Here is a 26,988-nt window from a genome sequence, read left to right as displayed (position 1 = left end):
ATGCTTTTGAAATCAAAGAGCACATGATGCTTGAGGGCACTGCAGTAGCCTGTGATGTGTTCACACTAGAACTCTTGATTCCTGCTAGGCCAGCCAGATAAAGGTTGGGCAATGTTTCTTGTCAGGGCCTGCATCTTCTCAAGGACAATCTGCTGGAGGGTTACTTCCTGGTGATGGGAGGAAGCACGTTTGTAATCTTTTCTCTCATCCTCCCTCCCTAATAGGTTGCCAAGCAAAGGGCCCAGTGTTGCCAGCGTTCTTTAGTTGAGGAACACATAAGATTAGGCTAAGGGTTGCATTGGTCCTACAGGACATATAATTTTTGGAATGCAGTAGCTATTTATGCAGCAGCTATTTTTCTTCAGCCACAGAGAGGCAGATGTAGAGGCCAGGTCCCATGCCTAATGTAACTTACTTTATTTTCTTCTGCAGGCATTGACCGCCATTCACTCTGATGACCACTTTCTACCCATCTCCTTGGGTTACTGCCACTGCATCTATGAAACATGGGGCCTGGGTAAGGTGGAGCTTAACAGCACAGAAAAACGAGCAAAGGAAGGAAAGAGGAGGAAGAGTAAAATGGGGGGAAAGAACCTGAACTTCAGCACTGTTGATAGGTTTGCTTCTTTACCTAGTGCAGTCTTGTGCCAGCAAACTTACAACAAAGGAGATACTGCTGGTCCTTGTTGGACATTTCACATTTGCTTGCCTCCTTCATTAGTCCACTCCTTCCTGAAGATGATATAACTGAGTGCGTGTAGTACTCCAACTGGCTTCAAAGCCTCCTCACTTCAGCCTAAGCCATTCGTTCAAAGTGATGCTACTGCTTCAGATTCAAAAAGCAATCAGGAGGACTACACACGTTCCCAATGGAAAGCTCGAGTAGCAGCCAGAGGCAGCTTATTTGAAGCAAAATTGCACTGCTTGAACACTGAGAAAGATTTCCTCCATTTGTCTGCCATGCTGTTTTGGAGGGGCAGGGGAGAAAGACAGATTTTTCAAAGCTGCCTCCTACACAAGACTGAGCACTTAATGAGCAAATGCATTGCTTTTTTCATATTTCATCATACATAAGTCAGTGCTAATGAGAGGAAGAATAAATTTTACAAGAAAGGTGGGCACTTGATGTTTGTGAACTGATAAGCCCCTTTCAAATGCATTTTCTTCTGTTCCTAGACCTCAACTTGTGGCTTTTCCAGCTACTGCTGGACTATAATTCCCATCATCCTGGATAATGTTGGCTAAGGCTTTTGGGAGTTGCAATACAAGAACATCCAAGAGGGCCATCCCTACTGCCTTGCAACAACAGCCAAGGTTGTATATTTTGTATTTCTTTAGTACAGAGAGCCTAGCCTTCCAGCTGTTGTTGGATTCCAACTCTCAGCAGCTCAAGGCTTGAGGCCAATAGGTAGGGATGATGGGGGGGGGGGGGGTTGTTGTAGTCCCAACACCAAGAAGATTTCAAGTTCCCCATCCCTTTGTACCATCTTTCCAGCAGACATGCCAGGAATGTTGTTCTCTTATTTTTGTTCTATTAAACTTTCATATTAAGACACAAATAATTGTACAATATTATAAATAACAATGATTACTTTTGTTACTGTAAGGGACTTATTATTCCAAGGAAGGAAGAAACTATTGTGGTTATCTGTCAGCACTCCTTTTCTCCCAATATTCATCTTGTACCTCCACTTTCAACACACAGTGGTGAATCTTCATTTACCTCAAAATTGGGAGTTCCCTGTCTGGGTGGTATTCTAAATTTAAGTAACAAGAAACCGAGTCTCTTATAAAAGAGACCAAGAGGATCCTGCATCAGAATATTGAGGAAGGAACCCAGTGCATGTAGGAGACATTGAAACTCAGGGGAGTGGAGTGCAGATAGTTGTGGGGGAGGCACTAATCTTTTGACATACTAATCTTTTGATCTTGTTTATTAATATAGATTACAGGCTGTCTTCTACAAGAGTTCTTCATATATTTAGCAAAGAAAAATACACGTATAGTGCTTTTTGAGATTAACATATTTTAAAGTAATTACACAACCTGCTGTGGCTGGACTGCAACTCCCATTAGCACTAGGCAGCATAGTCAATAGTCAGTGGAAGTGCAACCAAGCATCCTTGGAGAAGCCAACTGTTGTCTCCACCTCCTCTAACAGCTTCTTATGAAATGAATGACAACAATTACTACACAAAAAGCACTTGTCCCTTTAACTATCCACCATAATATGACACTACCCTCCTTGTGTATTGAATAACAACAAAAAAGAAGTGCTGGTGGTGTAGAAGTGATTATCTACCCCCTAGCTGCCCAGTTTCCAAACAGATGGCATTGGAACAGGCCTGAATTCACCCAACCATTAAACTCCACAGTTTCAGGTACTAGTAATATGGAAGATACCTGTATGTACACTGACAGACTTGATGACAGTTTTATCACACATCCCAAATAAATCACAGGCAAGGGTTTTGCTTTTCTGAGAATTCTTGATGATGGAGGTGGGAGAGGTGGTAGTAATATAAGACCAGAGAAGAAGACCACAGTACAAACCACTGTCAAGAAATCAAGTAACACATCTTGCCCTGTTCTGTGAGGATACCAGCTCAGAAACTGGAGATTTCCTGGAAGAGGAAAAGGCAAAGAAGATCACTGTAATATGGGGCAGTGGTGAAAGGACAGTCCTCAGTGGCAGGTGGAAAAGTAGCCTCCTTATTTTGGAAGTGCAAGGATTTTGCCTGTCTTCTTGGTCCGGTGGCCATTCCTGGCAGACAAAAATAGAGGAGCTTAACCCAGCGGTGGACATTTCCTATACAAAAGTATACAACCATCAAAGCATTTTGCCAGTACAAGTGAAGGTCAAGATGGCACTCAATTTGCCCATTCCATAGAGAAATTGTCAGTTAAATATTATTGTAGTACTGGAAATAGCAACAGCACTGCTATCTGCCTCACCTGAGGGCAGCAGGCTGCCCCTGGAGTTGTTGGTTAGGCTGCCTGGGCCACACGGCTCTAGCCTCCCACAGAGACAAATAGTTAGGGAACTACAGCCCTTCCTCCATACCCCTTAGCATCTTCCATCTGAGGTAACTGCCTCACTGTGCCTAATGACAGGGCCAGCCCTGTCAGCTGTCACTTTGGCAACAAGAGCTGAGGACATACAGAAGCAGGCCAGGATCCTACCCAACAGATAAACATGGTCTCACCTCAGAGGAAGATGGGCCTGTACGTGCACTCATAGTCTTGGTGACAGTTTTATCACCTGCCCCCAACAAATCTATGCCCAGGTAGTAATATGTTGCTGCCAACCCCATCATGCAGCCCCACTCTGTTGTCTCCTCTTCAATCACTCACAAAGGTGGGAAGGTGGTACCAATGCAGTCACATAGTTTACTGGGGAGGCAGCCACTTCCTGGACTCATCTGGATGGGTGCATTGATTTTGGGAGAAGAGAGAGGACAGGAAAGCTGCTCTGTGGAGGGAGGGGGATGAGAGCAAGATTAGATCAAATTTTAGGATTACCAACACTGAACAAAATCTGCCCCCTCCCACTTTTTTCTCCTCAAACTATCCAGTTTATCATACCTTGCTCATTTACTCCATTAGTTTGTTGCACTGAGGGTACAAGGTTTTCCTGCTCTTCTCCCACAAAACGTTTCCAAAATTTTAGTGGTAATGCCAAAAGATGTGAAACCACCTGTGAGAATAAAAATTAAGTTTTTGATTACTTCCTGCCACAGATTTCTTCCTTGCTCATTCATTAGCTGGTTCTTGATTAATGTTTCCAGGCTGGGCGTATCTGTACCCAGCCACCATCTTTTTTGCATTGGGTCTGTTTATAAGACTAAATTTAACTTGGCAGGGCTGAAAGTTTACATAAACACAAACTTGAAGAAAACAGTATGTAGAGAGATCTTGTAGCACTTTTGAGACTAATTGAAAGAAACCAATTGGCAACATGAGCTTTCGTAGACTAAAGTCTACTTCCTCAGATGCATCAGGAGAGTGGCTATATATAACTACATAGTGATGCTACAGACTACCATGGCTATATCTTTGAAGAAAACATGTCAAGATGCTTGTAACTGGAGATTTGAACCAGGGGTGTAAGATTTATGGCACACCAGCTGTTGTTGAATTGCAACTGCCATCATCCCTCACTATAGGCAATACTGTCTCAAGGTGGATAGGGCTACAACCCTACAATGTATGGCTACTTATTACCTACTCCTGGTTTGGACCTTCATATTCTTCTCTGGGTTCTACTTCTGGAGATACAAAAGTGGAGCAAATTGAATTGTGTTTACTTTCAATGGCCACAATTCTGTATCATCTAATTTAGGTCTACTGCATAAATAATCCAGTTTGAGACCACTTTAACTGCCTTGGCTCAATACTAGTGAATTCTGGGAACTGTAGTTTCGTGAGACATTTAGCCTTCTCTGTCAGAGAGCTCTGGTGCCACAGTAACTACAATTCCCAGTATTGCCTAGCATTGAGCCAGGGCTATTAAAGCAGTCTCAAACTGGATTACTTCTGCAGTGTGTTTTGGACGTTAGTTATGTAGCTAAGTAGTCCAGCCCCCTCAATCACCACCGAGCAAGCAATATGAGTCTGTTCCCCATTGATCAGGAAGCAGAAGACTGATGCTCTCACACTCTCCTGTGCTCAATCTCTGGTGCAAAAGTCACAAGCAGGGTCTCTGTTGCAATTCCCTCTTGCATCGGAGATTGCTCGCATGAGAGTGAGGTGCAAACAGTTAAATGCTTCCTGATAAATAGGGAAGGATCCCTATAGTTTACAGCAGCTGCCGCCTGATAAGTGAAAATTAGGGTACTTTCATGGTCCCTACACATTCCCTAAACTTGTGAATACGTGGGGATAATGGATATGAACTAGTCACGAATATGTAACTTTATGTTACACATTCATAACTGCCTTAGTGGATCCCAGCCACCAAGCTTGGAATTATGTTCTTCTCCCTCCAGCATTTTCACTTTTCCCTCCAAGTATTTTCAGAGCAAGAATGTACTTGGGACAAAAAGATATGCTTGGAAAAAAGTGAAAATGCTGGATGGAAGAACATAATCCCAAACATGCTGGGAAATGGTGGAACCACTGCTCAGCCAGAATGGTAAAATGCTAACAGATGAAAAAGCAAAACTGGTCACTGTCTATTTTGCTTCATTTTCCCCCTCAGTAGAGGACTGTGTGCTTCCATGCCATCAGCAGAGACTCTGGCAAGGAAGCCAGATTGCAAATCAAGATTGATAAGGATTTAGTCAGGAATCACCTCGTTAACTCAAACTGCATTTGAGTACTGAAGGAACTTCCTGACATAATTTGCAGAACCACTCATCATCATTTTTGAGAAATCTTGGAGAATGAGTGAGATGCCTGAGGAATGGAGACAAACAAACATTGTCCCTCTCTTCAAAAAAAGGCAAAAAAGAAGATCTTGGAAACCTACGGACCAGTCAGCCTGACCTCAGTACCAGAAAAAAATGTTAGAAAGGATTATACAGGAGACTAAGTATCTTGATGACAATGAAGTGATTAGTAAGAGCCAGGATGGGCTTTTCAAAACCAACTTCTGCCAAACTAACCTTATATCTTTTTTTGATTGGGCCACTAGTTTAGCAGATGGTGGGATTACTGGCTCCTACTAATCACTGCACTGCAAACACTGTATAACCTATTCTAATATTTTTCCTGTTATTGTATCAGACTTGAAATGTGGAAGGGAACTAGGATGAAATTAATAAAATTCAACAAGGAGAAATACAAAATTCTACATTTGGGCCACAAAACCCAAATGTACAGGCATAGGATGGCAGATACTTGGCTCGTAGTACTAAATGTGAATATGACCTTGGGATTTTGAACATGAGCCAGTGGTGTGATGCTGCAGCAAAGAAGGTGAATACTCTTTAGCCTGCATTAATAGAAACTTTTAATACTTTCCAAATCAAGGGAAGTTATAGCCCCACTATATTCTATGCTGATCAGGCCTCATCTGGGGTTCTGTATTTAGTTCTGAGTGCCATCTAGCTGCAGGTCAGAAGAAATTAAGAGACTGACTATATATAACAAATACATGTCATATCTGTTACCAGGCATTGACGAGGTGTGTCTTCCATGATGATGACGGGAGTAGGGTTAGGGGTACTGTGTCCAACCAATGTTGGTCCAAAGATCCGTGCCAGGTTATGCTGGTCCATATGACATTCAGGGCTCTGTATAACCCTGAGGATGGAGAAAGGGGGCCATGGAATCAACAGGCACAACAGGAACCACCCTGCATAGTGGAGGGGAATACTCCTTCAGGGTCGGCAACAATCTCTCATGCCAGCCACATAATGAGATCAGAGCAGTCAAGCCTTGAGCCTCAGCCAAAAATGGGAAACCTTTGGCCCTTCTATATGTTTCAGACAATCTCTCAAATCACCCATCTTAGATAGGGCTTCTGTGAATAGAAGTTCAAAACATCTAGAGATCCTAAGGTCCCTCCCTGTGCAAGTCTACATGTACCATTTGCAGTGGTTTCCTCTTGCCTTTGTGTGTCCCTGTCCAGACAACACAGGGTCAAAAGCCCAATTTGACTGCAGACTGGCCACATGTGGGAAGGACAGTCCCACAGCATATCTGGGCCAGCCTTCCCTTAACCAAAATTTAAAAGACTCACCTTTTGCTCTGGACCTTCTGGGAAGATCTAGAGTTCTCCACAGCAATGGTGGGTGGCTCTCTACACAGCATCCCACTGTGCCACCTATCGCCAATGGCACAAGTCGCTCCTCTGAGGTCACAATGATCAATGCAATCAATGCTGGGTGCCTTGTTTCTGGCCTCACAGTTAGGGACTTGTACCACCACACAGCACAGTGAGATGCTGTGTGAACAGTCACTCACTAGACAGCCATTGCATAGACAGTCACCTGGTGTTGTTGCATGCAAGTAACAGAGGGATGTCAGGGCAGTTTCAGGGCCAGAATATTCCAAGGACAGCCCAGAGTATTCTGGCCAGTATAGACCTGCCCCCTGTTCCTGGTTGAAGACTAGAAACCAAAGGCAGTTTTCCCCAACTTGGTACCCTTTGAGTATATTATATTGCAAGTCTCATAATTCTTCAGCCAGCTTAGCTTTTAGCCATGGTAGCTGTGCATGATGGGAATAAGCTTAAAGCTAGCCTCATGCTAGCTGGGCATGATGGCACTTGGAGAGTGATGCGAGTCACGTAAGTAACTGGGGTAAGACTTTCTGTTGGTTTCCACCACCATCACATTGACAGTGCCATCAATGCTGAGGATAACATCCCTGGTTAGCCAAGAAGACTATCTTATCCTTCCTATGATGTAAGAGATATTTCTAAGATCTACAGGGGAAGGCTTTCTTTCGGTCTTGCCACCATCACAGGCTTGCTTGGTGATGACGTGCAGGACAGCCTTCTCAATGGCTAATTGCATTCTCTCGAACTCCCTTCCACAGGGATCTAGGCTGCCCTGTTCCATGTTTTCCTTTTGCCAGCAGGCAAAGATGTTTTTATTCAAGCAGTCCTTTAATGAGTAAACAGGGAATGCTCTTATTTTGATGTGTGTTTTAACTTCTGTTTGGCTTTTAAATGATTTTATATTGTTTAATGTGAGGAATTTTAAACCTGTTTTTTAAACTTCAGTGTTAAAGTTTATTTAACAGACTCTCTTTGGAAACTTCCTTGGGTCCCACTCTGGGAGAATGGTGTCATAGAAATTCAACAAATAGATAAATAAAATATTTGAACATGCTGTTTCTTTTATGTTGAGGGTGGAGTGTTTTGGGCTTCAATTCATAGAAAAGACTACTAGCATTGTACTCCAAAACTTCTGGAGGGCAAAGCTTGTCCACTCTTGCTTAAAATGAAGAGTACATATTTAACAGGAGCAGGTTAAGGTTGAAATCTTAAATCAAGCAATTCCATGCTCACCCTGTGTGTCTCTATTTTTTTAATGGAGTGGAAGGGGTTATCCTTTATCCCTTTGTCACTCATCCCAAACCTCCTCCCTGCAGCTGTTAAGCCCTGGGAGGGACTGCTGCTATTTCTAATGGTGGAGAGGTAATTTAGATGTTAACGAACCAGATCATATGGAGGTCTTCAAACAGAGGCCAGACAGCTTACAATAGGGGATGCTGTTGTGCTAGAATGCCTGCACTAAGCAGTCAGTTTGGACCAGATTGCCTACAAAATTTCCTGCAGACTCCATGGTCAGGCCCAGTTCCTCCTCCATCTTACAGTCATACTCATGAACTCCTCACCTATGCAGATGGAGCATGAGAAAAGCCAGTGTGTCCCTATTAGCCAGAGGTAGCTTCATCACAACATGGCAAAGTGCAGTATGGCGGGCAGATTCATCTGGAATTTCTGTGTGGGAAGAAAATGAGATACAAGTACTCCTTATTACTCCTTTAGACACCAGTATTTAGACGCTTAACCTGTGTACCTCTTGTAAGAAATTCCTCAGGAATGAAGCCAGCATCACTTATGAGTTGAAATTACCAATGTTTATATTTCCTCAGTAGTTTTACATGAAATGAAAAAAAAATGTCCCCAATGAACAGAACTACAGGAATCACTCAGGCAGCCAAACCTGAGGCATTCCTCACAGCTACAAACAAGCACAATATGTAAGTCATACTTCCCTTGCCCTGGTCCAGGTCGTTACCACCCCAGAACAGCCATTTTTCTCTTACAGTCCTCTCTTAACTCACCTGCAGCATGCAGGAAGGCAGAATGCAGGTAGAAGGTAACCAGAGGTTCCTTCAGACTCCTCAGGAAGTCCTTGAGAATGCCACAGATCACATTCACATCAGCCACATGGTCGAGGGAGGGAAGTGCTCTCCGAGCACTGAGTAGTTTGTTTTTCCATTCATGCACAAGATGCTCAGCACCTGGTACTCTGTACAGTCCAGTCTGCAGTTGAGAAACAAAATGGCAAGAAACAGAGCCATTGTATAGAACAACCACTAGTTTGACACGGTTAAAAAGGTAAAGGTATTTCCCTTTGAGAAGGTTGTCAAGTTGTGTCCGACCATAGGGAGTGGTGCTCATCACCATTACTAAGCCAAAGAGCCAGCATTGTCAGAGACTACTCTGTGATCATGTGGCCAGCACTGTTTACCTTCCCACCGGAGTGGTACCTATTTACCTACTTGCATTTGCATGCTTTCAAACTTCTAGGTTGGCAGAAGCTGGGACTAGTGATGGGAGCTCACCCCATCTCGCGGCACCTGGGTCTCAAACTGCCAACCTGCCGATCTTGCAATCAACAGTCAGCATCTTAACCACTTAAGCCACCACATCTGCATATTAGTGAATGACAGGGATAGTCATTCACTAATATCCAGAAGATTAAAGGCTCCCACATCTGAGTTCAAGAGTCCTTTGGAAAGAAAACACAAATACGAACTACACTGACTGTAGAAACGAGGACAGTCTAAAGTAGTGCAAACTAGAGCATGTCCAAAGGAGGATGACTAAAATGGTGAAGGGTCTGGAAACCATGCCCTATGAGGAACGACTTAGGGAGCTGGGGATGTTTAGCCTGGAGAAAAGACGGTTAAGAGGTGATATGATAGCCCTGTTTAAATATTTGAAGGGATGTCATATTCAGGAGGGAGTAAGCTTGTTTTCTGCTGCTCCAGAGAACAGGGCCCGGAACAATGGATGCAAGCTACAGGAAAAGAGATTCCACCTCAACATTAGGAGGAACTTCCTGACAGTAAGGGCTGTTCGACAGTGGAACAAACTCCCTCAGAGTGTGGTGGAGTCTCCTTCTTTGGAGGTCTTTAAGTAGAGGCTGGATGGCCATCTGTCGGGTATGCTTTGACTGAGATTTCCTGCATGGCAGGGGGGTTGGACTGGATGGCCCTTGTGGTCTCTTCCAACTCTATGATTCTATGATTCTACAGCAGTGGGGACACTTCAGCATTATGCCTCTCACCTTTATATCCAGGTAGAGCACCTACATAGATCAGGGAATGCCAGAGTATAGGTGCAGGCTCCATGAGCCCCTGCCAGCCTATTTTTGCAGCCAATGCTTACCCACAATTTCTTGAACAGTCTGGTTTGTTTTTTTAATGAAATAACAAACAAAAGACTGAACTGCCTTTCCTGGAACACCTGAGGAATGGCAGTTTACTTTTTAAAAATGACCCCCCCATGATCTTTTATTGAACTCTGTATATACAATTCTTGTTTTTTCAGCAAGAATGAACCTACAGTTTTAGAAAAAGAAATGGAAGCTGCACTCAAAACATTTGGGATAAATAAATCACTAGAAAATGACATACCAACAGAGCTGTTTCAAGCAATACAGACAGAACCCACTCAAATTCTTACTAGAATCTGTCAGGAAATATGGAAAACAAAAGAATGGCTTACATATTGGAAATGCTCTATATACATTCCAATCCCTAAGAAAGGAAACACCAAGGATTGAAGAAACCACTGCATTGATTTCTCATGCAAGCAAAATTTTACAACAAAGAATTTCACCATATACGAAACAAAAATTCCAGATGACCAAGCTGGGTTTAGTAAAGGGAGAGGCACTAGGGATCTTATTGCAAACATACTGTGGGGCACATAAAAGAATTTCAGGGGGAAAATCTGCCTGTATAGCAAAGCCTTTGATTGTGTAGATTATAAAAAATCTTTGCTCTTAAAGAAATGGTTATGACACTACATTTGATTGACCTAATATGTAACCTGTACTCAATATAAGATGCCACCGTTAGGACAGAATATGAAAAACATTATGGTTTCCAATTGGCAAGGGGGTCAGGCAAGGCTACATTTTATCACCCTCATTACTTAACTTGTATGCTGACCATATAATACATAAAGCTGGATTAAACACTGAGGAAGGAGGTGTGAAAATTGGAAGAAAACTGGAAGAAGGAAAATCCACAATTTAAGTTATGCAGATGACACCATACTACTAGCGGAAAATCACAGACTTGGAACAACTACTCAAGAAAGTCAAACAAAAAAAATGACCATATATGATTTACATAACTTTAAAAACATAATGAAGACATTGATGTCATCAAATATTTCTGTATCTTGGCTCAGTCATGAATCAAAATGGAGAGTGCAGTTAAGAAATCAGAAGAAGAAAATATGTACAATTTTTTTTGGGAAAAAGTGTTATTAGAAATAGACAATGTTACGAATATAAAAATAGATAGGAGACCGAGCATTGTTTTGTTATTGTTATATAACTCAGAGAAATGGAAAAAAGAAGAAAAAGATTTGGTAATAAATTTGCTTACAGCAGCGAGATTAATAATAGCAAGGTGTTGGAAAACGAAAATAGATGTAGAAGTGGAGGATTGGTACAAAGAGGTTTGAGAAATTAGCTATTAATGATAAGCTGACATGTAAACTGAAAGTAAAAAAAGGATTATGGAAAAGAAATGACTTTGAGGGGATTTGGAAAGAATTTGTTGAGAAAGTATTGAGAAAAGAAGATGAAGATTACCTCCTGAAGACAAATGAAATTTTGGATGGAATATAAGGATGGAAATGGCTCCAGGGAAGGGGGGCACTGAGTGGTATATAAAATAATGTGTTAAAATGTAATAGTATGTAATAGAATGTAGGAAGATATTTGTTTATGGAAATACCATAAAAAATTAAATTAAAAAATTAAATAATAAAAAAGAAAGAAATCAGAAGAAGACTAGGACTTGGAAGGGTAGCTTCAATTGTACAAATTGTTCATGTCATTGTATTTCCAGGTTTCTATGTATGGCTATGAAAGCTGGACAATGAAAAGGCTGATGGGATGAGAATCAATTAATCTGAGATGTACTTCTGGAGAAGAATTCTGTGGATACTCTGGACTGACAAAAGAACAAATAAATGGGTCCTGGAGCAAATCAGGCATGAACTCTGGATAGAAAGACAAGATGAGACTGTCATACTTTGGGCATGAAAAGACATGATTCCCTAGAAAACACAATAAAGTAAGGCAGAATGTAATAGGAAAAGACTGTGATGCAAATGAAAAGACCCAGTCAAGGAAGACAAAGTCCTGAGTTTGCAAGACATAAGTGAGGTTGTTGATGATTGGACTTTGTGTTGGCATCCACTCGATGTGAATTAACAACAACGAGCTTATGTGGATATCAGTCCACTTCTCCACTAATTGCATCTGAAGATATGGACTAGTATGTACAATTGCTCATGCTAAAAGATTAATCAGTCTTAAAGGGGATGCTAGATTAATTTTTTCTCCCCCCCTTCTTCTTTTTTCTTTCTTGTGCAACAACACAGACCAGCAGGACTACTTCTTTGAGGATGGATGGTTTCATTTTCAAAAGAAAGCAGCACCTACTATTGCTTCCCAAAACTAATTTTCTGCCTTACACAAGGAAATTCCAAGGTGAAGGGAAGGGAGGGGAGGAAATCAGCTTGCCTTGAGGCAGGTTGCAAATATTTGCAGCTCAGTTTGCATTCCTGTGTTCAGGAATCTGCATTTTCCCTTTTCTGGTGCCTCAGTGAGGGAGGGGGAGTGCAGAGCCACCATTGCACCCCCTTATGTTCTATATCCAGGTGAGAATGCACTCCATGCCCCTTTTTGGTCCACCAAAGAGTCTAGCCATATGGGGGAGAGACACATTCCTATTTCTGCTGTGAGGATATTTTCTTTGTGCAAGGTTGTGTGGGTAGGATGGCTATAGACTAGCTGTGCTCCTATAGCATCAGCAGTCCGACTAGCCAACTTGCCCATGTTGGTTCACATTGTAGCAGCTGGCACAGCTTTCCAGATCTTACCTGTTTCCCAGCTGTATCATTTACTGCAGCTGGGAACAGCCAGCTAGGTTCTTTGGAGTACTGGCCTCACAGGACATTGCTCACTATTCTTTACATTCTCCCTTTGGAGGCAGGCAATTTGCCTTGCTAGTAGAGGAGATGCCTCTGCACAAGCACATTCTGTGTAAACATAGAGAGGTGTGGCATTCTAGAAACAGACAAGAGCAAATGACATAGGAAGTGAAATGAGAAACTTAAAATGGGAATAATGCAGAGAATGAACCACACATGAATACCATGGCAGGAGAAAGACAGGAAGGAGAGCCCCCCCCCCCCCCCCCAGTGATGTTGAGAAACTGGAGTGTGTCCAAAGGAGGGCAATTAAAATGATGAAGGGCCTGGAAAACATGCCCTATGGGGAGTGGCTTAGGGAGCTGGGGATGTTTAGCCTGGAGAAGAGAGGGTTAAGAGGTGATATGATAGATCTGTTTAAGTATGTGAAGGGATGTCATATTGAGGAGGGGGCAAACTTGTTTCCTGCTGCTCCAGAGAATAGGACCCAGAGCAATGGATGCAAGCTCCAGGAAAAGAGATTCTACCTCAACATTAGGAGGAACTTCCTGACAGTAAGGGCTGTTCGACAGTGGAACATACTTCCTCAGGGAGTGGTGGAGTCCCCTTTTTTGGAGGTCTTTAAACAGAGGCTGGATGGTCATCTGTCAGGTATACTTTGATTAAGAGTTCCTGCATGGCAGGGGGTTGGACTGGATGAAATAAAAATTGCCATCATTAAAAAATCCCTATTAAACATACATTAGAAAACAAAGTGACTAGTACACAAAACAAGATAAGGGAAGGAAGAAAAGTTGAGAAAACTAAATAAAATACAACTGGATGGGTTGGAATGAAGGGCTCTGAGAGTTATAAAATTTGATATGGATAGTGAAGGGGATAAAGACATTAAGTTAGCTTTGTGTGGGCTAACTTAGAAAAATGGTTGCATTTGTTGTTGTTTTTGTTTGTTTGAAAATTTTAAATAATATTTATTGCATTATTTTTAAACTTCACATAAAATGTAAAGGGCTTTCTGATAGTATGGAACAAGGACTGGATTGTTTACAGGGCAGGCCTCTGTAGAAGGTCAGTTTAGGCTCCTGGCCTAGAAAATTAACTCAAACATCTGTAAGCATTGTTGGTTGGATGAAAAGTTATCCTGGGAACTTTTAGATACTATATTAGGATGAACAGATGCTGAACTTGGGGACTGTTCAGATTCTGGTCTGTCAAGGTGTGGAACAGAAATGATTTTTTAAAAATAAAGTTGAATCCTTGATTCACCAAGCATGGTCTTCTAATCACTCCTGGAGTTAATGGGGAAGGAAATTCCCTACCAAGTCTATGAGTGTAAAGAGCAAAATATTGTTTATTTTTGAAACTATAGCTGTTCTAAAATAGCTATGGTTGGTGCTATCCGGGCAGGATTTGGGAGCAGAGGTCCACTCAATTTACTGCATGGCTTGGTTGGATTACTGTATTCTGAAGGAAGTCATATATACACCTCCTCCCTCTAACAAACCCATTACACCCAGAGTATAAAATTATTTGACTGGAATGGATAGGCACAACAAGCCATTAAACAACAATTATAGCATAAGAAAGAAGAAAAGAGTAAAACAGAAGGAGAATTACGTTTGGTTGAAAGAGTCAAGCCGAATATATCTTAAATGGTGGCCCAAGCAACCTTTCATGTCCCATGCTTGGGCCCAACTCCTTTCCACTTACCTCCTGCAAGCCACGCTTTTCGACTTGATTGACACATTGAATCACTATGGGGGGCACCAGAGGTGGTGTGGGGGGTGCAAAATCAGCCAGAATCCCCTAAAGGAGAAAAAATGCAACAGTAGAGCCAGTTTTGCACAGTGGTTTGGGTGTTGGACTATGACCAGGGTTTGATTCCCAGCTGGGCCACAATACCCACTGGGTGACTTTGGGCAAGTCACATGCTCTCAGCTTCAGGGGAAGGCAATGACAAACCTCATTTGAACAAAATTTGCCAAGAAAACCCTATGATAGGTTTGCCTTAGGGTTACCATTGGTCAGAAATAATGTGAACACACACAACAACCACAAGAGTACAGGATAGATGCTGGGAAAAACTTTCATCCCGAGCAAAGAAAAACAAATTTGACTACAGCTCCCAGTGGTCATCCCAGGTTGGAAATTCTGGGAACTGTAGTCCAAAAAAAGTGAGTTTCCCAAGTTCTGGTCCCATCCTATACATTGTCAGAATTGCTTTTACCCTTGGCAGAGCCACCAAGCAAAACGCATATAAACAAGCTTCTCATTCCAGGCCTGCACTCAGAAACCACACTCACCTCTCTTACTCTGGGATGGGCACTAGGTGTGCATAGAGCCTGGCAGTGTTCTTTGCACTCAGGATGCACCAGGAGTTGGCAAGGTCGACATCTGAATGCTATCTTCCCAAAACGAAGCCGGGATTTGCAAACTGCACAGTACTCCAGGCGGATCACCTTAGGTAGGGAAGACAGAAAAAGGAGGTAATAAGCACATAGCAGAGATCATAAAGAAAAAGAAACCAGGTTCCCCCAGCCTGCCTACTTCACTAAAATCCACCCTAGCTATGTGCCTGAGATAGTATGCCAAGTGGGGAAATTTATCCCAGAGTACACCTGCCCTCTCCACTTTAGGACAGGTGATCCAGACCACCTTTCCTGAGGGACTCTTGCAGAGAAATACACCAGCTGGAAACTGCTGCTGGAGGAAGGTACTGTCATGGAGTCTGATGGTTCTGTCATTTGCTTAAAAAAATAGTTACAGTTATTATTCCAAGTCCTGTCCATTCTCAGTAGTTACTGTTACCGTCTTGGAAGTAAAGTGGTGTTGCTGGAGTGTGGGTGTTGATTGTGGAGGAGATGGGGTGAAGGGGACTGGAGCACCCCTTTGCTTATGCCCGATTTCTATGTCAAGGTTGTCATTTTCAGCCTGACTGCCACCTCCTGTTGAGTTATCAGTGCTGCCCCAGATTGTAGTGAGATCTGTGGAGAGAAGGACCAGACTCACCAGGATGAAGAAAAGAATTCACTCTTTTGCCATTCTAGTTCACATCTCCCAGCATGCATTGTGACATCCTGCACTAATCTATCTATCTTGTGGCAGACTTTCACTTGTAGGACCTTCTGTGGTTATGGACATAAAGTGCTTACTGGGATATTTTGTGGATATGAACTTGTCCAGGAACTCCGGCTCAGATAGGACAGAGTACTCACTAAGTCTCTTCTTGCGCTATTGAGTTTGGGAATATAGTGAGAGAGGATCAAGAGGATAGTCTCAGTGATTCAAAGTATCTCTACACAGATGGGGAACCCAAGACCCTACTTCCAAGAATGCTCAGCAGGAGGAATGCCCACATGAAGACAGAATACATCTGAAATCCCTGTTGAGCCTTTCACAACTACTCAAAGCCTGCTCATAATTTAAAGTAGTATAAACAGAGATAGTCTCTTGTAGTTCAGGTTTAATCTTGGGGTTAAGCCCTTCTCTTCTAATTTAGCATCATGTCCTGATATTTTTGTCTACCATCCTCTCTTTAAAGAAAAGGATATGGAATTGGAACAAGTAATCAAAAGTATATACAGAAGGGCATTCCCATATTGATAATCTCTCCCCAATTATAGTAAAGAAGATGTGACAGGGACGTACATAGATACAGAATATAAGGTTTAGCATGGGAATGGGGAACTTTTAATTTTCCAGATGTTTTGGTTTTTCACTCCCAGAACCTCCTCCACCATGGTGAAAGGTAAGATATTTTGGGAACTGGAGTTTGAAATTTCTGAAGCCTGTATGATTTCCATTTGTTTTAACACCAGTGTTGCCATTATCCCACTTGATATCACTGTGGGAATGCAGTCCATTGTTCATGGGGTGGTACTTTGAATGCTCATAGTTATGCTCTAGTATGACGGCTAACGTTTCCACCCTAATCATGCCTTTTTATTTTCAAGCCCGTCAGTTCCTACTCATGAGATAGGACAAATTGAAGATGCACCTGACTTTGTGGAGGGCCAACGATTGGGCTGGGAACAGCGACGGGATGTTGCAGCAATTGGTATCAAACTGTGGCCAACAGAGCTTTTGTTATCAGCAATGACTCCAGATTTCAGGGTCACCACACGCATTCCCTTGGCCTGGGAAGACTTAAGAGGAGGAGACAAAAAAAAAAAAAAAAAAAACAGATGAAGGGAATTCTTACACATATGCAGATTAAAAGCCCATATTCTTAAACAAGATCAAGGGAATCTCAAATAGAGCCAGGGGGATGGGGTGGGTCAATTTCCTTATCTTCCCATCTCTGCTCAAAATGGAAAGTGGTTCTTGGGTTTAAACCAATTTCCTAAAGGAAAGTGTATCCCTAAACCAGCCTGTTGATGTCTTAAGATTTTCAGAAGAAGTTTTGTCCAACTTTCTTTGTTATCACCATTTATCTTCAAGGACAAATGACTGGCATCAACTTAGAAATAATTTTTGTTCCAGGTCAAAACTTTTCTATTGGTTGACCAGACATACTAAGGCAATCAATTTGCAACTTTTTTTCATAGCATTTTCCTGATTGTATTTTATTGTTTTTATTTTATATTCCTTTTCCACTTTCCTTATTGTTTGATGAAGGATGATATAAAAATATGAAACTGTATAAATAAAGAGAGCCAGTGTGGTGTAGTGGCTTGAATGTTGGACTAAGCCTCTGGAGACCAGGGTTCAATTCCTAGCTTGGTCATAAAACTCACTAGGTGACCTTGGGCAAGTCACATGCTCTCAGCCTCAAGGGAAGACAGTGGCAAACCTTCTCTGAACAAATCTTGCCAAGAAAAAAACATGATAGGTTCACCTTAGGGTCACTCTAACCTGGAAACAACTTGAAGGCACAGAACAACAATAAATATAAATAAATCTATTTTGTTGCTGTTTCATCAAATCACTGGGTGATGTTGCCACTAATTCTAAATATTCTATTTTTGGACATTCTTTCTGAATGTATTAACTAAACATTGAAAGTTATTTATGAACACTGTACACATTGAACAATAAATTGAACTATACATTTATTGGTTCAATAAATGCTATTAACATATCAGAGAAACAAACACACGTTTACATATGAGGGAGGTCTCTTAGACAATCATAAGTAAGGTTGAATCCTCAACTGAATTATTTTCTGAGTGAACTTCCACATATCTGTCTAAATGTGCATAGATCTTGGAGGTCATGGCTAGAAGTCACTCAGAATCCAAGATTATGGTGGTTTTGTAGGGGCAATATTTTCTCCAGTTTTTCATGTATGGTATTTGCTATTATTTGCCACCATCTTTCTTTCATCCATCATAGTCTCCTCTTTTATTGCTTCAGAAAGTTCTTTTCGGGACATTGTCCATTTCTTGCCTTGTCTGACACCAGACAATGTGTCATGCAAAAATCTAACTTGATATAGTGTACGGGTTCTGTAACTGAAATTCCTCTGCCTTTTTATTCTTGAGAAGGGACCTGCCCAGTCTGAATCCAGATCAAGGAAAGAGAATTTTTCAGCAATACTTCCTTATGGAACCATCCTCTAAAACAGCTGATGTTTGTCACAGTTAGAAAAAAACTATGGGCAATTAAAATAATGCAGATGATCTTGTGCTGAAAAGGAGACGTATGGTATGTATTCCCATATGACTGCTTCTAGATGAGACTGAAGCTAAGGTAGATTCATACACAGTCACTTAACTGCACTACTATGGTAGCCATGGTTAGCATGGCACCCCATAATAATGTCTGTATACAATTCCCATTATCCTTGGCCAGCACCTGATATTTCACTGCCTTATTTGATCATTTCATATGAATACACAATCACATTATTGCACAGCTTATCATTTTATATTATAACTTCGCATGAGATCACTGATGCAATAGCTAAGCCAGGTTTGTAATATTGTCAAGAATAATTCCCAGTGCAGTGAAGATACTTACACTGGAAATAGCTGCCGCAGATGGCCGTGCCCGTTTGGCTGCTACCACTGGCTGAATCAGGGATGCCAGGGAGGAGCGCTGAGGGAAAAGGAACAAAAAGAGATGATCACAACAAGGATAAGGCTACCCATATAATTCTGCCCAGGAATGGGGGCACTCCATACAAATGTTTGCCACTCTCTCCAGCCATCAGAATGTTGACAAAGCAGAGCAAAAATGATGGCTGAATACATATAACAAGATTTTTGAAGACTCGTGGGCAGAAAATCAAAGCTAAAATTACAAGTTTTTCTCTGTGACCACTGAGCAAACAAATGTCTGTGGCAGTCACGGAAGGCAAGAATACGAAGGTTGTTTCTGTTTAGAAACATGTAGCAGATGTGTAATTGGATGTCCCCTAATATAAACTTTACTTACCCCTCTGTCTCTGCCTTTGATAGGCCTTGTCGTGCCAAGGTCCTTAGGAAAAAAATGAAAAGGGAAATCTGAGATGCAGCTAAGAAAACATGTTGTTTAAGATCTCCTTATACATCAGCTCCTACACTGAACATGTGCACATCTTACCTCTACTTTCCTCCCCAAGTTATGCTTTGCACTGTATATGTATCACTCTGGCAACCTGTGCAGAATGCAGTAGCCCATCATTATTGCAAACAGATTTGCCTCTACCCCAGCTATTTACAGATTTATTGGGAGTTCCTGCATGGCAGGGGGTTTATTAATATTTATTACATTTATGTCTCATGCTTTCTCCAGAGTTCAAGGCTGCATATGTAGGCTCTCCTATTCTTACTTTAGGCTAAAAATACCCCCAAACCCTACTTCCTACTTTGGGCTACAAAAAGAAATTTCACCTTTTAGTGAGTGTGTGAAGTGAAAGGTGTGTGTGGCTGAGAGAGAGAGAGAGAGAGAGAGAGAGAATATGAGCAATTGTGGGGAGTGAAGGCAACACATTGGACTCTGGAATGCCACAAACTGGAGAAGGCTCCTGTATTTTTAATCATCATACAGAAGAGGGAAATTTCAGCAGGTGTTAAATTGACACAGGGGTGGGTAACAAGCAACACCTGGGGAAATTCCCTCTTCTGAACAACAATTAAAGTATAGGAGCCTTCTCCAGTGTTCACACTGGCAGCCCTAATGCTAACCCTGAGCTTCTGGGGAAAACTTTCTCTCCTTTCCAATAGGATTTCAAGAACTGAAAATGAATTACAGGTCAAATATATCTGGTCATGTGACTATCCATTGGGGGGAAAAATGGCCTTCAAGCCAGGTTTCAGAAATAAGCACAGGATCATTTGACATGTCAATTTTCAAACTGTGGGTGGAATACATATTTTTTCAGAGACATAGCCATGTTAGTCTGAAATATCAGTATACAAAGGGATCTTGTAGCACCTTTGAGACTAACTGTGCAAATGAAATTGTAGCATAAGCTGTTGTAGACTTGGTATACTTCCTCACATGCATGGAGTGATTTGTGAATATTCACTGCATGCATCTGAGGAAATAGTCCAAGTCTACAAAATGCAACAAAGTGCTACAGATGCTATAACTTCTTTTGCAAAATTAGTCTCAAAGATGCTACTAGATATTTTTTGTAATTGAATACCTGGCACAAAGCAGCATCAGACTGTAGATGTGGGTCCCAGTTGGGGTCTGAACAAAAATGCTTCAGAATTTCAATAGTCTGTGCTCTCTTCTCCCCCCTTTCAAAGAATTGCTCTCAGCCAGTCTCTCTCCTGTTTTGTTTCACTCTCTGAGCCCATCTGCACTGCTGAAGTAATCCAGTTTGACACCACTTTAATTGCCAGAGCTCAATGTTATGGAATTCTGGGAATTTTAGTTTTGTGAGAGATTTAGCCTTCTCTGTCAAAGAGTTCTGGTGTCAGAACAAACTACAATCCTCAGAATCGCATAGCATTTAGCCCAGACAATTAAAGTGGTGTCAAACCAGATTATTTCTGCACTGCGGATGCAGCCTATGTCAAGCCATGGCACACTTCTCCAGCAGTCAAACCTAGCAACTGACATGAGGATTACTGTCTTATATCACAAGACTGGGGATAGATCTGCCAGACTGAAAACTGGAGAGGGCTCTATACCTTTAATGACGGGGCAGAAAGAAATTAACAGGTGTTGTTTCTCACACAACCAGCTAAAAAGAAACACTTGTTGGAATTCCCTTTTCTACACAAAACTAAAGGTACAGGAGCCCTCTTCAGTTTTCAGTCTGGAAACCCTTATTGACATGCTAAGTAAACTGTTCAGATGAAGTAGTAAGGAGCCAAGAAATCAACTGCAATTTTGACAACCACCTGGGCTGTCAACAGAAAGAGGACAAAGGAGCCACTGATAAAATGCATAGAACTATTTCCTCCCCAAACACACTACAGTATAGAAAGGTTTACGTTTGGACTATATTGAATGCAGAAGTTCAGTGAGGTTACTTTCAAACCAGCTTCATTGTTCTTAAGGTGCCACATCTGCCCTATCCTTTGTGGTACCAAGCAAGTCCCTTTAAAAGAATATGCTTGTATTAATAAGGAATACTTTCTTCCTTCCATGTCTGTTAATCACCTATATTATTAAACATGAATTATTTAAAAAATAAGGTAATTTCTGAAGTGCTGGGGTTGTTTATTTGGCTCAGTATATTTCCAGTAAGGAGTCCTGATTGTTTAATTTCTTCTGCCCCCAAAGAGCTTGCACTAGGGTAAGTCATGGTTCCCTATGCAACAGTTGCTGGTGCCATAGCAGCCACAGAATCTTGCCCATTCTGTTGAAGCCCCGTAGTCTCACACATATTTGCTAGGTTAAAAACAAAATTACCTAGTGGCCAGGGAAGCTGCAAGCAAAACATCTTTACGTTATCTTTATTACCCCAAAAATGTCCTAAAAAAGAAGGTAGTGCAAAATCCAACACTTTGTTTTGCAACACGATATTGCTACCTGCTAAAAATGATTCTATCAAGTGGATGGAAGGGGCCCATGGTGTTTTCTTCCAGGTGTGCCCATCAACCCAATCGTGACCTCTGATTGAAGCCTGCTAGGCTTCTTCCCTACCAAACCTGGAAGGAATGGATGGTACTTACTATTTCATCATCTGAGTGGTCAAAACTGATGTCAGACAAAATTGAAGTACCAAGTTCTTTCACTGCAGGCAATCTAACAGTTAAGAACAGCAAAACAGATTAAATGATGGACATCTGTCTAGTACTACATTGGTCTCTCCATCCTGGTACCATTCTTCATTCCTTGCTCATCTGGAGCAGTCTCCTCTCCAAACTTCTCAAAACACACACTCACAATTCTGGGAAAACTTGCTTTTCACTGTCACTTCCTTTCCAAGGGTGCCCTAAGTTCTGCATAGTAATACCAAGAGAAGTGCTCACTATGAATCCTTTTTAATGTTTTCTACACAAACAGATCTTATTGCTTCAGAAATTCTGTGCATAAACCCTTAATTACCCAATTCAGATCACCCGTTTAAAACCTGACAACTTCACTTAAAGGGATCAGGTGATTAAAAAAGACATCTGACTCACAGCCTGGAAAGTTCTTGCCTCTTTACACTAGACAGGGCTTATGATGGTCCAGCTCAGTATAAGCCAGACACATTTGTTAAAACCTTTCAAACTCCTAATGCGGAAATCACTATAGGATAGCCATCTTTAAAACATCCAAAATGCTGTCAGGTATAAAATAAAGTGGATTCTAATTAAAAGAAAAGATATTCGAACTAAAAAATGACAATAAGAGTTGTTTGGCAGTCGAGTAGACTACCTTGGAAAGTGGGACATGCTCCTTCACTGGAGGGTTTCACATAGAAGTCATATGGCCACATCTGATGGGTATTTTAGCAGTAAATTCTTACAATGGAAGAAGGTGGGATGAGGTGACATTGAAAGGCACCTACTTTCATTATTCTGCTCTGTGAGGATGCAGAGATAATCTATTATTGGCTACTCAAAACCAATTGCATATCACCTATGGCACATCATATTTATGACTTCAATGGAGTGCCAGCCGTGGCAACACTAGGGTTGGTGTCATCCAATGCAAGAGAGGGAACGAACTGCCTTGCCCACCACTTGGCCAGACCACCATCCTCCCAGCTTTCAGAGTCCCACGAAGCAGTTGCCCCATGGGACTCCAATGGCACCACAGCCCCCCGCCAGACCTTCATAGCCCTGTGTGGTGGCTGCCCCTGCCGTTACTGAGAGGGATGGCACTGTGGCCTCCTGAGGGCCCGTTTTGAGTCTGGTGTGGCTGCTGGGCAAGTGAAAAAGCACCTTTTATCACTTTCCCAGTAGCCGTGCCAATCTCTCCAGTTGTACCACCCCACTGGGTGACATCCCCCTCTGGGGTGTCACCCAAGGCAGTCCAGAACTCCCCCCTCCCCCCCTTGTGATGCCACTGAATGCTAGCACTAAAAAAGTCCTTTCTGTAGTTGCTACACCCAAAATACAGACTCAGGTTATAATCTTACTGATGGCCTAAATACCCTAACGGCACCAGATCTCATCTGATCTTGGAAGCTGAACAGGATTAGCCAAGGTTAGTACTTGGATAGGAGATCGCCAATGAAAACCAGGTGCTGTAGGCTATATTTCAGAGGTAGGAACTGGCAAAATACCTCTGGGTATTCTTTGCTTAAGAGAACCCTATTAAAATAATTCATGGGGTTGCTATAAGTCAACAGGCAACTTGAAGGAACACACACATACACAATCTTACTGCCTAAGATACAGGAGACAGTTCCTCCACTCACTTGCCCCCATGTGCTTTTTGCTTAGGAGTGGCTATAAAATCAGATGTCTTAAATAGAATGTGTGTGTGTGTGTGTGTGTGTGTGTACCTTCAAGTCACATGCTGACTTATGGCAATTCCACGAATTTCTTAGGCAAGGAATAATCAAGAATAGTTTTGCTAGTTCCTTCCTCTAAAATATAGCCTAAAGCATCTAGTATTCATTGGTAGTATCCCATACAAATACTAACTAGGACTGACCTTGCTTAGCTTCCAAGATCAGACAAGATCTGCTGCCTTTGGGGTATTTAGGCAGATTCACATTACTTTTATAGGCTATAATACCCAGAATCCCTTAGCAATGCTCAAAGTTGTAGTCCCAAAAAGTAACATTTCTGAGTTTTGGTCTTAAATAAACTCACACTTCCCCTGGCACACAGTGTTTGCTAGGCAGCAGAGTGCTGTGGCTGAAACATGGCCGGTTGAAAACTGCCAGAGCTGCTGAGCACTGATCCTCACTGAGAGAAGAGATCTGTGGATCAGCCATCAGGCAGTCATAGATAAGCTTCAGCTTGCGCTCCTGTTTTGGGTGAAAGAGGTGGGAGACAACAGAGAAAGTGGAGAATGTTACAGCTACAAGATTCCTGTTGTAACAGAGCCATGGTCCTTGTGCTGGGATGGGGATAATGGACAGAATGGCCCACTGGGGTCGAACACAAAATGTATAAAACTTAAACTATGGCCCCCATTCCATTGGAATTAATCCTTACTGGATTCAGAAAATAACCTGCAACTCATTCAATTGCTATCTCTGTGTCTGCCTCATTTCCTAGTGCATGTAAATTAAAAAGCAAGCAAAGTTTTTTTATTGTTTGCTTTGCAGTTTTGTGTCACAGCTGCTGTGGTTTGGACACTATTTATGAGACCTGCATCAACATTGTAACTGTGCTGAGTCACATAGACAGTCTTTCTGGTACAGCAGCATTAGCTGTTGCCTCAAGGGTCCATTGTGCTAGATACTAGAATGTTGAACAAATTATGCCTATGTTTCTTTTGAGATCAAGCTTAGACCCTCTTTTGCAGCAACCAGATCTCATTCATTTCTATGGTCTTTACTAGGATAAAGGCCAGCCCAGTACCCCTAAGAACAAAAGTAAGAGTGCCTTAAGATTCAGAGGTTGTTTTGCCAGCATACACCACTCAATACAACATGTGCTGTTCACTCTTCATGCTTTATAACCATGCCAAGTAAGCACCTGTTTTTCTAGCTCTGCTTCTGCCCCATGCCTTTTCTTCATCTCCACCTCCACTTGGTTGCGGGCATGTTTCAACTTCACCTCCAGCACCAAACGCTCAGATTCTGACTGGCGCAGATGCTCCTGTACTCTCTGCAAGTCATGGTCCAGCCGGCAGCACCGCTGACGCATCCCCTCAAGGCATTGGGCAATCTGGAGATAGTCTAGGGCAAACAGACTGAAGTTTTGCATTAGGATTTGAGGATAAGAGGTCTCTATGAGGGCCAATATAGTATACTGGGTGGAGTGTAGGATTAGGATGTTGCAGAACAGGGTTTGAATCCTTGCTTGCCCAGGAAAACCAACTGGGTGATCTTGGGCAAATCATACTCTCTCAAGCCACCAAGGAAGGCAAGGTCAACACCAGGGGTAGGCAACCCTTTTGAGCCGGGGGCCAGGTTGCTGTCCCTCAGACAACTGGGGGGCCGAAGCCAAAAAATAAATAATTAAATAATTTTAAAAAGATTAAATAAATAAATAAACCAGGACAAATGTAGGACAAAATTTTCAAATGGAGGACACTTTTTAAATAAAAAATGGAGGACACGTGAAAAATTTGCTAATTTTTTAAAAAATCTTAAGATAAATGCATGTTTCTGAGGCTTCTATAGACAATTGCCCCACCATGCCCCTCGTGCGAGACGCCAAAGGCCCCGGCGGCAATCGGTGGCAGGACCGGGCTGGGCCGGTCCCAAGGCCTTGCCGGGCTGCATCCGGCCCGCGGGCCGCAGGTTGCCTACCCCTGGTCAACACCCTTCTGAACAATTCTATCAAAAAAATCCTGTGATAAGCTCATGTTAGGGTTCTCATGAATAAAAAATGACTTGAAGGCACACAACAATAAACTGGGTTGGGGGGGCAAGAGAACTCTGTGTGGAGGACTCTTCTCAGATAGGGATGGAGATGTTGGACTACAGCTCTTATTACCTCTCACTACTGACTATAGCTAGTGGGAATTATAGTCTCACTGGTTTGAATTGTAGTCTCACAATTTCTGCATGTCCCAAATACATGGCCTAAGAAGCAGCTGACAAGAATATGAGCTGAAACTTGAGGACTTTCCAAACAATATGTGAAAATCACTCCTATGAAAACTAAAAAACAAATATTGTTGTTTCTGTTGTTATTACAGGTTGAATATCCCTTAACTGGAATTCCAAAATCCGAAATACTCCAAAATTGTCCACATGGGTGGCTGAGATAGTGACACCTTTGCTTTCTGATGGTTCAGTGAACACAAACTTTGTTTTGTGCAAAAAATAAAATAAAATAAAAATACTATGTATAAAATTATCTTTGGGCTATGTGAATAAGGTGTATCTGAGACATAAATTAATTCCATGTTTAAACTTGGGTTCCATCTCCAAGATATCTCATTATGTTAATACAAATATTCCAAAATCCAAAAATGTCTAAAATCCCAAACACTTCTGGTCCCAAGAATTTCAGCTCAGGAAGACTCAACCAGTACTATTAAACTTCATTTATAACCTGCCTTTCCCCTGAACGTTTCCCAAAAGTTGGTTCCTGTTTGCAAATGGAGCTTATATGAGAGAGTTACTAAAGTCTGAAAAATTAGGGGTTTATGCTGGGGAGAGGAGCATGGAGGAAAGGAGAGACAAGCAGTGGCATGTTAAGACACCTTTGGGCACAGAGTCAAAAGATGAAGAAAGGGGAGATCACTTTGGCCAACCCACCTAGTTCAAGAGCGCTGTTGAAGTCCACAAACTCCAAGAGCTGGTCCAAGCGCTGCATAAGGAGTGGCCCTAGGCGATTCATCCTGCTAAAGATACAGTGGTTGACAGATAAACACAGACACTTTAGGCCTCAAGGGTAGTGAAAAGGAATGAAACAGAAAGCAACCTTCAGGTCAGTCCCAGGGAGCTCATCCTCTGCTCATCATCATGGTCCCACTTTCTCCCCTAAAATTGGGACTTAAGAGTGGTTTACAATTTAAAAAACAAAACAGTACAATTAAAAACATACAAAAGAAAGCCTTCAAAGAGGATTAAATCAGTGCCGTATTAAAACAGTTCATTCATTCAAAAATAAAATACAGTTTTAAAAAAGACCAAAGCCCTTAAAAGCTGTATGCTGAACTATTATGAAGCGAGC

The 26,988-nt window shown here is 41.9% G+C and overlaps 2 protein-coding genes across 7 annotated transcripts in view; one reads left to right on the top strand and one right to left on the bottom strand.

Annotated features, from left to right (window-relative positions):
* The window catches only part of LOC149314056 (5'-AMP-activated protein kinase subunit gamma-1-like), a 43,207-nt gene extending 39,104 nt beyond the window's left edge, over nt 1-4,103 (top strand). For 2 of the 6 annotated variants that reach the window (XM_089520427.1, XM_089520425.1), the window contains one exon: nt 433-4,103. In XM_089520427.1, the coding sequence (XP_089376553.1) occupies nt 433-747 (315 nt within the window). In that variant the 3' untranslated portion in view covers nt 748-4,103. The remainder of the gene's footprint in view (nt 1-432) is intronic. The other 4 variants (XR_016280890.1, XM_089520428.1, XM_089520429.1 and 1 more) reach the window with 4 other exon arrangements.
* LOC149314055 (rac GTPase-activating protein 1-like) lies at nt 2,685-26,652 on the bottom strand. Its single transcript, XM_089523055.1, has 16 exons — nt 26,571-26,652; nt 24,835-25,037; nt 24,021-24,158; nt 21,922-21,996; nt 19,244-19,285; nt 18,827-18,904; nt 16,863-17,010; nt 15,674-15,849; nt 15,169-15,324; nt 14,576-14,671; nt 8,743-8,944; nt 8,290-8,395; nt 6,114-6,246; nt 3,586-3,697; nt 3,355-3,472; nt 2,685-2,764 (listed from the first exon to the last, which is right to left on the bottom strand). The coding sequence occupies exons 1-16, from the start codon at nt 26,650-26,652 to the stop codon at nt 2,713-2,715; spliced, it is 1,917 nt and encodes a 638-aa protein (XP_089379181.1). The 3' UTR covers nt 2,685-2,712.
* Between the last annotated feature and the right edge of the window lie 336 nt (nt 26,653-26,988).

The sequence above is a fragment of the Sceloporus occidentalis genome, unplaced genomic scaffold (assembly GCF_023333645.1).
Source record: "Sceloporus occidentalis isolate IW3139 unplaced genomic scaffold, rSceOcc1.0.p SCAF_4, whole genome shotgun sequence".
Classification (NCBI taxonomy): domain Eukaryota; kingdom Metazoa; phylum Chordata; class Lepidosauria; order Squamata; family Phrynosomatidae; genus Sceloporus; species Sceloporus occidentalis.
Note: the sequence above shows the minus strand (reverse complement) of the source record. Positions and strands in the feature narration are given on the sequence as shown.

Excerpts from the sequence above, each read along its gene's own strand:
- LOC149314055 (XM_089523055.1), bottom strand. The coding sequence starts at position 26,652 with ATGAATCGCCTAGGGCCACTCCTTATGCAGCGCTTGGACCAGCTCTTG. Across the intron at positions 8,945-14,575 it reads AAAAGCGTGGCTTGCAGGAG|ACTGGACTGTACAGAGTACC; the intron begins GTAAGTGGAAAG and ends TCTCAACTGCAG. Across the intron at positions 6,247-8,289 it reads CTCATGCTCCATCTGCATAG|GGTTATACAGAGCCCTGAAT; the intron begins GTGAGGAGTTCA and ends CTCCATCCTCAG.